General features: G+C 42.3%; 6 protein-coding genes across 6 annotated transcripts; 3 read left to right on the top strand and 3 right to left on the bottom strand.

Annotated features, from left to right (window-relative positions):
- Positions 1-57: 57 nt before the first annotated feature.
- On the top strand, positions 58-869 carry EAF01_008952 (uncharacterized protein; the record flags this gene model as incomplete). The annotated part of the gene is made up of 2 exons (XM_038917208.1): positions 58-350; positions 434-869. 2 exons carry the CDS (start codon positions 58-60, stop codon positions 867-869), a joined length of 729 nt encoding a protein of 242 aa, XP_038767602.1.
- Positions 870-1,179: 310 nt separating this feature from the next.
- Positions 1,180-4,190, bottom strand: EAF01_008951 (uncharacterized protein; the record flags this gene model as incomplete). The annotated part of the gene is made up of 9 exons (XM_038917207.1): positions 1,180-1,763; positions 1,822-2,288; positions 2,339-2,613; positions 2,660-2,883; positions 2,932-3,311; positions 3,365-3,492; positions 3,557-3,848; positions 3,900-3,944; positions 3,991-4,190. The coding sequence occupies 9 exons, from the start codon at positions 4,188-4,190 to the stop codon at positions 1,180-1,182; spliced, it is 2,595 nt and encodes an 864-aa protein (XP_038767601.1).
- Positions 4,191-4,657: 467 nt separating this feature from the next.
- EAF01_008950 (uncharacterized protein) lies at positions 4,658-5,173 on the bottom strand (the record flags this gene model as incomplete). Its single annotated transcript, XM_038917206.1, has 3 exons — positions 4,658-4,809; positions 4,872-4,928; positions 4,981-5,173. 3 exons carry the CDS (start codon positions 5,171-5,173, stop codon positions 4,658-4,660), a joined length of 402 nt encoding a protein of 133 aa, XP_038767600.1.
- A 312-nt stretch (positions 5,174-5,485) lies between these two features.
- Positions 5,486-8,223, top strand: EAF01_008949 (uncharacterized protein). The gene is made up of 7 exons (XM_038917205.1): positions 5,486-5,820; positions 5,970-6,182; positions 6,234-6,302; positions 6,359-6,702; positions 6,806-6,911; positions 6,964-7,189; positions 7,244-8,223. The coding sequence occupies exons 1-7, from the start codon at positions 5,661-5,663 to the stop codon at positions 7,707-7,709; spliced, it is 1,584 nt and encodes a 527-aa protein (XP_038767599.1). The 5' UTR covers positions 5,486-5,660; the 3' UTR covers positions 7,710-8,223.
- Positions 8,224-8,387: 164 nt separating this feature from the next.
- Positions 8,388-10,148, bottom strand: EAF01_008948 (uncharacterized protein). Its single transcript, XM_038917204.1, has 2 exons — positions 8,987-10,148; positions 8,388-8,902 (listed from the first exon to the last, which is right to left on the bottom strand). Exons 1-2 carry the CDS (start codon positions 9,907-9,909, stop codon positions 8,530-8,532), a joined length of 1,296 nt encoding a protein of 431 aa, XP_038767598.1. The 5' UTR covers positions 9,910-10,148; the 3' UTR covers positions 8,388-8,529.
- A 394-nt stretch (positions 10,149-10,542) lies between these two features.
- EAF01_008947 (uncharacterized protein) lies at positions 10,543-10,851 on the top strand (the record flags this gene model as incomplete). The annotated part of the gene is made up of 1 exon (XM_038917203.1): positions 10,543-10,851. The coding sequence occupies one exon, from the start codon at positions 10,543-10,545 to the stop codon at positions 10,849-10,851; it is 309 nt and encodes a 102-aa protein (XP_038767597.1).
- Positions 10,852-11,641: the final 790 nt, after the last annotated feature.

Genomic DNA, 11,641 nt, shown 5'->3' with positions numbered 1-11,641 from the left:
TCCTCAAAACCCAAAGACAAACTTTTGAGCCATCATCCCTTTTCAATTCCCTCGAAAATGAACATATTAACCCCAAACCCACATCATGCATCCCTCCTCTCACTCACTCAGCTCCTCCACCTCACACACCATCGCAACAAAAATCAACACCGTCTCTCAAAATGGTACATATCCTTTGGAATCTTCCGCCGCCAAGTATCTCGTCTCCTATCTATCATCCCAGAACATGTGATGGAATCATCACGTGGAAAAGTGAAAGGGAAAGCTCGGGAACGAAAAGAGAGGGAAGAGAGAGAATTACAGAGACTGGTTAGATTTATTCAAGAGGAAGTGGTACCGGGATGTTATCTGTAAGTTCTTTTTCTTCGTGGTTGGATTGGAGAAGTAGAGATAGTGAAGGTTGTGGGAAATTACTAATGAATGTGAGGAATAGGGCATTTAGTCAATTGGTAGCCAATAATCAATATGCTACTTTAGGATTGATGTTAATGGGATGTCTGGCCCGATTATATAAAGTTCTCGGTGCACTGAGAGTTTTAAATGCAGAGGAAATTGCAGAACAAGCAGGAGTTGTAAATGAGACGCCGCAATTGAACGCGGCAGAGATGGAAGAAGATATGGGCGAGAAGATCGTACGAGACGTTCCAGTTCCAGAGGTGGAAGATAACCAAAAAGTGGAAAGAAAAGAGGAAGATGACACTGGCGTTGAGAAAGCGAAACCAAAGAAGAGGAAACAGGAAGGTAAAGTAGTGGAGCTGAAGACTTCTAAGTTAGCATCATCAGATTCGATGCCGGCGAAACCACCTAAGAAGAAGAGAAAAAAGAAGGGTGGAGACGCTATCGAAGATTTGTTCGCTGGTTTAATTTAATTCCAGGGATAATTAGTGAATTTGATACCCCTATCTGGCAATAATACAAGCGAGTCAATTTTGTTTCACGTTGAGAATCTCGAAAATCTTATGGGATTCAAGTCGTGATAACAAAAACTGATCTCAAGTATCAGAATCGTTCCAAACATTTCAAAGCTCTACTACAGATTTATTTGATATTGACGAAAAGTTGGCCTGCTTCCATTTTGACAATAGTCTTCAACCTTCTTACCCGCCTATCGCTAAAGAATAGAATTTCTCTAGATTCTCCTCTTCTATAACACTTTTCCTACAATCCTGCTACCTCCTCTTAACTCAGCATCCTCCCTAAAGACCTCAATCCTCCACCAACCAATAAATTACCTCCCAAATGCATCCCTGCACTCCAAGCCATGGTATACAAAAATTTGGGACTAAAAACTGTCCAAATAAAAAGGTGCGTTCTCAATACCGTACAGGCTATCATCGTCGCCGTCAAACTACTCGTTGTGAACATCGTTAAAAGGGTTATATGATTACTCCAAACGTTCTTTCGTTTCACTCCGTCCTTCTTCCATAACTTCATGAGCAGGAGATTACCAGCTGAAGTGGTGTAAAGAGGGCCAGCCCAATTAGAGACGAATATCAAAACGCCGACTGCGAAGACGTTGTAGGAATCAACGCCATTATAGGCAGATGAGAGATCAATCGATGAAATGGCATTTGAGTTTCCAAGAGCGAAGAAGGAGGTTTGTTGCAGGAGAAGAGTGGTGGTTGTGATCTCTATGAGGGAGAGATCAAGGGTTGAGAGGAGTGAGTATTGAAGTTCAAAGACTAGAATCAAGGGGATGTTGGTTGCGCGAGTTTGGGTTATGAGAAGAAGGACTATGTGATCATGAATCGTGCGCATGGGAACTGGAATTTGGTTAGTTACAAGAGAACTTTGTAGTGGCGCTGAAGAAAAGGAACTTACCATTCTGGCGTTTACCTGATAGGCTAAAACTAGATAATACGGTGTATACTAGGCAAGATGCAATACCAATAAAAACTAATCTTGCTCGAAGAACAAGTGGGATACCAGTATCATTGTCTGCCATAGTCTTTGCTATACCTGCAAGAAGTTCGGGTGAATCTTCATTTGTAAATGCAAGTTTGAATGTAATTGCTGCGGTGGCCAAAATTGTCGAAATAGCACCAGCAAGAATTTGTGGGAAACGAGGAAAGCCTTTACTGGCGAGTGATTGAAGGTTCCAAAGATATGTAGCGCCCACAAGTGACCAGAGAGTCAATCGATGCTGAGAGAAAAATGTTCGAGCGATATCAGGATCGCCAGCGAATTTCTGACCTGTTTGATTCCAGCGTCTAGCAATTCTGGTGGCGACGAGAATCATTACGGAACTGAAATTTAATAGCCAAAGTCCATGAGATTGACGACGTATACTAGAAATTCGTTAATTTTGAATCAAGGGGCAAGATTAAGAGAGCCATACTTCTTGATCGATAAGAGAAACAGCCACCCTGTAGTCGTCCAATACCAGAAATGCTGTTCCTCTTCTACATAACTACTAGCAAACATCATAATACCGTAGAACGAGCAGATAGCTATAAATGGACTGCTGGCTTTGAGATTGTTCACAATGAACGGCCCTGCCGCCACCCCTGCCATGATTGAAGCCAAAGCAGCGATAACTTGGCCAGTAACCAACTTCTTGACATCGTAATTACTAGCAGTACCACTCATTAAATCTTGAGCTTCCTTCAACCACTAAAATTTTGTTAGATATTGAACGTGGTCATGAAGTAAGACCTACTTTTGTGACAGCTGCGACCCAAACAACGTGATCTTGCTCGTTAGCTTGGAGACCAACAAGGCCTTGCGTAATGCTTCTCCATTGGCATGCCAAATCATCAACACTACTTGATAGTTGGTGGCACTTCTCGGAAGGCCCATCGTTTTCAAATGATGGAAATGTTGCAGTAACAACGCTGAGAATCTGTCTAGCATTTCTCAATAAAATCTGAACACGGTCGTTTCCTATTGAAAATTAGCGAACGAGCTTGACTGTGAACTAAACGAACATACTTTCAGGCCAGAATAGTAGGAAGTCATCAATGAATGCTCCCAAATTATTTTTTGGAACAGGAAATCCAAGTAAAGCTCCAAGTGTAGGAGCAATATCAGACTGTTCAACAGTTTTGTAATACTGAAATTCTTCTTCAAATGGAGCGGGTACCTCAAAATTCTGACGCTGGTGCCTAAGGTCCTTAAACATTGGTGACATGAAGACAAGAGCTGGGGAGGTTTCTCCTGGAGCAGATCCACCATGATTACCAGCATCATTCATTCCGTGGTCACCACATAACACTAAGAGGGTCGAGCTCAGGTAGTTTTGAGCTTCCATATTCTCATAGATTAATCGGACAATACCATCCATCTCTTGCTGTTTGGGAATCATATTCGGGCTAGTAAAGCAATTAGTCTCTCTTGTAGAAATTTCACAATGGCAAAATCTCACCTCCGTGGACCTGCTTTATGACCAATATGATCTAGTCCAAGGTAGTGGAGAACCATAGTATTCCAATCATCCTTCATTAACTCCTCCGGAACATGTCTGGTCACATTATTGTCCACTTCAGTGAAATCCTAACAGAAATTTATATTCAGCTACATTCATTCTATGTACAGTCTCAGCCACTGGATGACTGACCGAAACAAAGAAGCTTGAAGTTCCATCTGCTCTGTCAAAAGTTTCTGGGAATAGCTTCAACCAAGTGTCATCTCCATACATGACCATCTTTCCTCCCCCTTTGGCTTTCATTTGTGCTAGCCATGTATCTTGAGTCGCCAGAGAAGAGGATGTATCGGATTCAGCGAAATTTAGAATTACGTCAAGGAATGAAGGTATCGAACCCGTTGTTATAGCTTTTATTCTTGGCATAGTAATGGTAGGAGATGTCGCATGAGCTGTGAATGGAAGAGCTGCGCCATTTGAAATAAGACTGTGGAAAGAGTTAGTATGGTTCAAACAAGCTTGCAGATCTGCAATCGACCTTTGAGTAAATTGGAATCCTGAGTTATTTGAGAATACAAAGTCGCTGTTAAGGTTAGCTTTCATGTCAAACTCTGCTTCAAATCTTCTACCTTCTCAGCGCATCAACAACCATAAAGATGACCTTATCGAATGGAGCTCCCGGAGGAGCACCATATCCCAGAGACTCATACTGTGCCAATCCAGATAGAAAGGGCTTGTAAGGAAAGAAACCACTAGCAAATATCAATATAGCAATTGGAATGAGAACATTTGCTACCACGAGCAAAGAATTTCGTATTCTTGAGGCCATCTTGTGCCTTTAAGTCCTGACCCATTGATTGTTTGTGTGCAATCAATGATATTTTAGCTTAAAAATGCGAGAACCTTGTAGTTCAAACTATTCTTTGCCATTTGAATTCATTCAAGAGAATAATTTAAGAAGTTCGTATTGAGAGAAGCTAGGTGTCAGGTTGACGAACGCGTTTTGGCGTCTTGGATAAGAAATCCTTATCGGTCGACATGGATAAATCAGATATTTTTTGTGCAATGCATGTGTGAGGGGAAGGGTCTTTTGTATACTGGGGACGGTGGAAAGGTTGAAACTTTCAAATTCTTGGTACAATCTAACGTCTCGAAGTCCTCCAAACTACTCTTCAATTTTATCTGCCAGGAGGTGTAACAAAACTCTCACCATGAACTCCGTGCCCCCCAAAACCAAATAGTCCGTTGCGCCTATAAATTATAATTGATTTTCGACTTTCAACCTCTCAATTCTCCTCAATAGATCTTTTGCTTTCTACCGCCTCCTACTTTCTTTCCGTTCTTGTATGTAGTAAAAGTCATCTGGGACTTGCGACTGCTAACTCTTCTCTTCGAGATACGGTTCTTTGACTTGGAGCCAACCTTGCTGATAGCATCTACCTCCATTTCTGCAGTTTAATGTGTCAGTCAAAGATTCGAGTAGGCGCTAGGTTCTAGAGTCTTAGAGTACCTTCGGATGGCCTTTCTTGAGCTGCGGCGGTGGATTTCGAAGTGTCTTTTGCAGATGCTAAATGAAACATTAGAGAACAAATCCTTCAAAAGGAATGTTGACTCCATACCCTCTTCGCCCTTCCCTTCTTTTCCTACCATGTCCACATCTTCTGTCTTCGCTGATGGCTTTGGCTGCGAAATCAATTCCATAAGTTTCGCATTCAACCTCTCTGCTCGTGCATTCTCGACCGGACCAAAGACTTTGGCTTTCAAGGCGGAGTTGTTTGCCTTGATAGAACTTGAGCGCGCGCCCTTAGCCATTGTTGTGTGTGGGTATGATAAAAGAGAGTATTACAAGAGATGGTAGAGTATTGTTGAATGTTGTGGTAGAGTGTAGAAAAATCGATGTAAACTTCTCCCAATAGCGCAATGAATGATTTTGATAGATCTCCATTCACTCACTCACTCAATTAATCTTTTATCTTAGCGGCAAAATCTAAATCCAATAAATTTATTCTGCCAGCTACTCACTATTTACCGCCTGCCTACTTGAGTTTCGTGATCTTCTTCCATTACGACTCGGAGTTGAACATTGAATTTCACAATTTATTCTACGACAAGAAAGGCGAAAGAGCAAAGGAGCATTCGGAAGAACAAAAACAAAGATCAATTTGTTGCCTTCGTCAATACCGTAAGGAATATCGAAATCGTACTCTTTACAATTTCACATCTGTTCACCATTTCTAAGAGTTTCCAAACTCCTCAAAACTAATTGTTTAGCTTGTTCAGCACCATCCAAGGACAGGAAATGGCCTCGATGGGGGGTGGTAGTTTCCTCGACCCAGAACCATATGTACGCAAGGTGAAAAATGGTGGAATGCTCAACCAAACACTGAAGAACATATGTCTAGCTGAGGATATGAAAGTAAATGGTGTCAAGGCAGAATTACAGACAAGAATTGTTGACAGTAAGTTGTTTGCATCTTGGAGAGGTTGATAATCGCATCGTGAATTGCCGCACTGTCGTAGTCTCATACTATGGTCTGCCGGCGCTGCGATTCTACAACAGCTTACCATAAGAGAGAACGAAGCTGACAATTTATTTCTTTCGCTATAGGAATCAGATTCTATGCGAATGCGCCAGATGAAATCAAATTCAATCGGCTAGGACGTATTATAGATCATCCAGAGATAGTGGCTGCTGGAGTGCACTCACGTCCATTTCAAGGATCAGCTTCTCCAGCTGCCAATTCGATGTCCAACGGTGCAACAAACTATCCAGCATCTAGAGCAGCTATGCAGCCATATAAGCCGATGGGTTATGGAATGAGTATATGAGCCCACGATATTAGGATTGTGCGCCCTGTCTAATTATTCATAGAGCTTGAATTTAAACCAAGTCCATTTTACGATATCGTCGAGCAAATTGGAGAGGTCAAATTGTGTGATGGTAAATACGCTCCTTGCCTGGTTTTTATCTAAGGTATGCTAATCATGATTAAATAGCCATGAATCAACATCGCCATACCGTCAACATACCAGTCAAAGCTCAGAACCATCCGATCTTGTCCAAAGCTCACAACGACCCCACGTTGAGAGTAATGATTTTCTGCGCGAGCGAAGGCAATGGAGGACAAGATATTGCTTTTCCTCATCAATCAGAGGTCAAAGTGAATGGAGGAGACGTAAAGGCAAATTTGAGAGGATTGAAAAACAAGCCTGGATCAACTCGACCGGTTGATATCACCAAGGAATTGAGGTTGAAGGTTCCTGGATATCAAAATACCGTCGAGATGACCTATGCGTTGACTACAAAGGCAGGTCTCAATGGAGCTTTCGTATCATCAGAGGTGAACAAACACCACGCTATCCCACCATGTATTTCTCCAGGATTTACAATGTGTTGTTTATTGACTTTTGTACCGCGAAATTGCAGTGCTAACAAAATTTCAGAAATTCTATTTGGTTTTATATCTGGTCAAGTTAGTTCCCGTCCCAGACTTGGTCAAGCGATTACAGGCTGGCAAGAAAATTACCAGGGAATCAGTGATCAACGATAGTAAGATGCCCTTCCGTCAATATTTTTGTTCTGAAACCTAATTTTATACAAGTGGTCAATAAATCACGAGATGCGGATATTGTAGCTACTGCCTCAGTTCTATCATTGAAGTGTCCATTGTCAACCTTGAGAATTGATTTGCCTATCCGATCAATATCGTGTAGGCATAACCAATGCTTCGATGCTACTTCTTACCTTCAATTACAAGAACAAGGACCAACTTGGCTATGCCCAATATGCAACAATTCTGCGCCTTTTGAGACATTAGTGGTTGATGAGTAAGTTGATTATCCTTTCATGGGTAGGATCAAGTTTGCTGATAGAGTTTAAAGATATGTAAAGAATATATTACAAAGCACCTCAAGATCCGTTGATCAAGTTACAGTCGAACCAGAAGGACAATGGAAACTCTATAATAGACCCGATGCCATATCATCACGCCCCGGTGTAGCTTCAAGCGATTTCTCTGATGACGATGATGACTTGATCGAAGTCTCGCCAGTTGGAAGGAAAGCCAGTACACCAATTACAAAAAATGGTACTTCGAACGGCACTTTACATCAAGCACAAAGTACTCGCAACTCCTTATCGGCAGCACCATCTAATCGATCTAATCCATTAAACCCATCAACAGGTGGTAAAAGACCCATCTCGGAAGTTATTGATCTATGTAGTAGTGACGAAGAAGAATCACCTGCAAGACCTCCACCGAAAAGACAAATGACTTCGTCATTCTCTGGACCAAGTTATTTAAGCGGTGTAGCACCTGTTCCTAGATCGAATTACCTAGATTCTTGACTAAAAAAGCGTTAGCTAGGGAAAAGTAGATTCATAATATCTTTGCTTTTTAGCATCCAAGATTTCTTTTCGAACCTGTTTTCCCTAGCTGCCTAGTTCATTGTACGATATTTCTTTTAATTCTTGAACATGGTTGGTACGATACGAGATGGGCGTTTGGGAGGCTATGATGACATTGTCTGGAATATTGCTTCGGTCTGCACCTGGTTGGGATGAATAGGTTGGATTACCAATGATTTGCTTGACAAGCCATGGGAAATACAGCGAATGGAGTTTCTATGGTAGGAGGGATCTGGGAAGATAGGGAAGAACACATAATTTGCAGATTGCTAGTCGCTGGTTTACGAACTGGCTACCTAGTTTCTCCTGGAATCAATGGATGTATGAGATGCGTGCCGTGAGCTTTGGGCTTTGAGTAGCAGATTGGGGGGAAGAAGGGCAGATCTACATAGGTATCTTCGAGGACGCTCGTGGAATATGAAATATACTTAAAGGACGGTGCTCTTTCGATGATGAGTGATGGTGTGATTTAATTCGATGCATTGCTGTGAGGGATAAAGTTTTGTTTCGATGAACACATATAGATTAAAACTTCCTGCGTAATATGGCCCTGTCACTCACTCGCCGGTTCGAATGAATAGATGTGTCGTAGGGATATGCCGATCATCTAGAAAAGAGGACGAGAATTACTACTTTTGAACTCGGCATTTTATTATCAATGGAAAAACTTTTGTAAATATAGTATAGAGACCGTGTTCATATCAAACATTTCCATATCTCCCCAACTAACAACCTCGCACTTATCCACCTTTGAATACTCTCACTTCCTCTCCGCGAATTCATGAATCCACGCCGCCAACTTCTCCGCTCCCTCCAGCGTAATAGTATTATAATTACTAGCTCTAATACCCCCAACACTTCTGTGACCTTTCAACCCCGTCAAACCTCTCTCCGTGGCACCCGCTAGGAAAGACTTTTCGGCATCGGTGATATTTTCCGATGCGGTGACGCGGAAACAAATGTTCATTCTTGAGCGGACGGAGACGTCGGAGACGACTTTGTAGATGGAGGGGTGGGCGTCGAGGGCGGAGTAGATGAGGGTGGATTTTTTGTTGGAGAGGGCTTCTTGGCCTGCAATGCCGTCGGGGTAGGTAGAGAGGAGTTTTTGGAGGACGAGTCCAGCGATGTAGACGCTGCGGTGGGGTGTTAGTGGGAGATTGGGTAGGGGAGGGTGGGGTGGGGAGGGAAAGGGGGAAGAAAAAGATGGAGAAACTTACTCAAATATGCTTAGGGTGTTGTAGAGACTGTTGTTCTTGGCGATTGTTTCGTAGGAGAGAACAATGGGGCCAATCGGCAACCCAAGTTTGCGTAGGAGAGTTGGAGCAGGTGTTGCGACGACAGGGGGAAGGAGATTCTTCTTAATGATTACCACGGTGATTCCTGTACTTCCCAAGTTCTTCTGTGCACCGAAAAAGACGACGGAGAAATTCTCGACGGGAATTCGTCGCGAGAGAATATTGGAAGACATATCTGCTACTACGATAGGTTCATCTTCTTCTCCATTTGGCTCTAGAGATTTTGGGAAGCCGGGGAACTCGACTCCATCGACCGTTTCATTGTCGCAATAGTATACCATTGCTGGATTTTTCGAAAGCTTCCAATCTTTTTCCTCGGGGATCTTTCCAAATTTGCCATCATTGATCTTTCGTCCATCTGCGACAATATTGACATGTTCTGCGCCTACCAATCTCGCAGCCTCCTGACTAGCTTTGAGAGACCATGAACCCGTAACCAAATAATCTATTTTAAGCTCCTCATCCACCGCCTTCTGAAGTTCCTTTACCAGCGCATCTTCTGGAATATCCTTATCCGACGTAATTCCCAAGCTCTTTAGAATCTTTTGTTTTCTCTTCTCGACCCAGACTCCAACTAAATTGTATATCGTTGCGGAAAACTCACCACTGCCACCTCCTTGCATGAAGAGGATTTCATAATCATCTGGCACCTCCAAGTATTTTGCCAAATCTGCCTTCGCGGTATTCAATACATTGGCGGCGATTTCAGATCGATGCGAGTGCTCTGCGAGACCGAGACCAGTACCATTGTAATCTACGAGGGCTGCGGCTGCGGTTTCGAGGACATCGGTAGGGAGGAGTGCGGGACCAGCACCGAAATAGGTGATTTCTGAACGGGATGGCATTATTGATTGAGGTGATGAAAGGAATGAATGCGCTGGTAATTGTGAGGTTTGAAGTTTATTCTAGATAATTGGATTGTGGTGAATACTTTGAGACTTTGAAATTCTTTCAATTGAATGATTTTAAAGAAATAAGAAAATGAGTCAAATGAAACAATGACTCTTCAACTTTTGGGATTTATCGTAAAGCTTGAATGATTCAGATGTATGGGTGGGTGGTGGTGGGGTAGTGTCGCACTAATAACTACTCAGACTAGATATTATATAATGGACTCTCGCTTGTGTGGGTTGGGACAGTTGGTGTGGTAGGTAGTGTTCTTCAAGAGTTTCGATCGTTCTTCTGGTGCGAAAAAAAAAAAAAAGGTATAAATCAATTTCTGCGTAGATTTTTTCTCATTTCTTGTTCATTATACAGAACTCTTATTAGAAGACTCATATTTTATAACTTTTAATCATAATTCATTTAATCGTGAAAACTACACACATTCTTCATCATCAAATCCAAATCGCAAGATAACTTCTCCTATTCCCACAACCGAAGAAAAAGAATCAATACGAGTACTGGTACCGATACATATCGAATACAATTCGACTCCACATCACTGCAACCAAAAATCCACACACACGGACGTCAAAATGCGTGTTCGCTACAATCCAATTCGTTCTCTCAATACACATCCATGTCGTTCTCTCCCATCTCTCCAACCGAGAACTCGCGTCATTCAACCCCGCCATCTGGATTCTTCCCCCACAATTACATCTCAAACGAGAATATACGAATGGTGGGCTAAGAAAATAAAGGGGGAGAAGATTGTTCATGGGAAGGGAATTTCTATTGCTTTGGCTGTAGGAGGGATTATTGGGGTTGTCGCGGATGAGAAGATTAGGGACATTGTGTTGAGAAGAGGAAAGGGGGGTGAAGGAGGAGATGGAGATGGGGGGTGACGTAAATGGTATGCCGTTACTTGTTATAGGACCGAGGAATAAGAGATGGACGGATGATATTGTTTTTCAACTTGACGATGCGGTGGGATTTATCTAATTTCCGAGTTTCTCAGATGGAATTTCGATTTTAGGAATCGAGGGAGGGAGGAATCTTTTGTCGCTTGTTTTTCGTCTATCATCTGTTATCTTCAGCATTATCCACCACCGTTTATCACCTATCATTCAGCATCTAAAATCTACGAATTATAGAGAAAGAAACACCACAATTCGAATCGATCGATCAATCACCCAGAAATTCAGAGACTAAAACTGCAAATTCAATCGAATAGTTCTCCGTACTTGCCCTAAAATCTTAGTGTCGGCACAGCAAGAAAATTCTCCGGGACTTTCTACTATATTAGTACACCACTTCGACTAATACTATTACATCTACTACATCGACTTCTACAATAATCAGATCACTGCTTCAAATTATATCGATATTAATACACAATTACAATCTACTACTCTAGACACTTCAACTTTATATCACACACCACACACATATACACATACCGCATCCATCGTTTTAACCATCTTCACCCACGCCTTCCCTTCAGCGGAAAATGCTACCCTCATTCCTCCTCCGCAAAACAGTCAAAACCCTCATCCGTCTCGACCGAGCCCTTCTTCCTCGTCCACCACCTCCATCCTATCTCGCTCGTCTAGCTACCCATTCATCATCGACAAATCCAAGGAATAGGATGAGAGTATGGTGGTGGAAGAAAACACCTATGCAGCGAAACTCGGC

This window comes from Botrytis porri (assembly GCF_014898465.1).
Source record: "Botrytis porri strain MUCL 3234 chromosome Unknown BPOR_012, whole genome shotgun sequence".
In the NCBI taxonomy this organism is placed as follows: domain Eukaryota; kingdom Fungi; phylum Ascomycota; class Leotiomycetes; order Helotiales; family Sclerotiniaceae; genus Botrytis; species Botrytis porri.
This window is presented reverse-complemented; position numbering and strand designations above follow the sequence as displayed.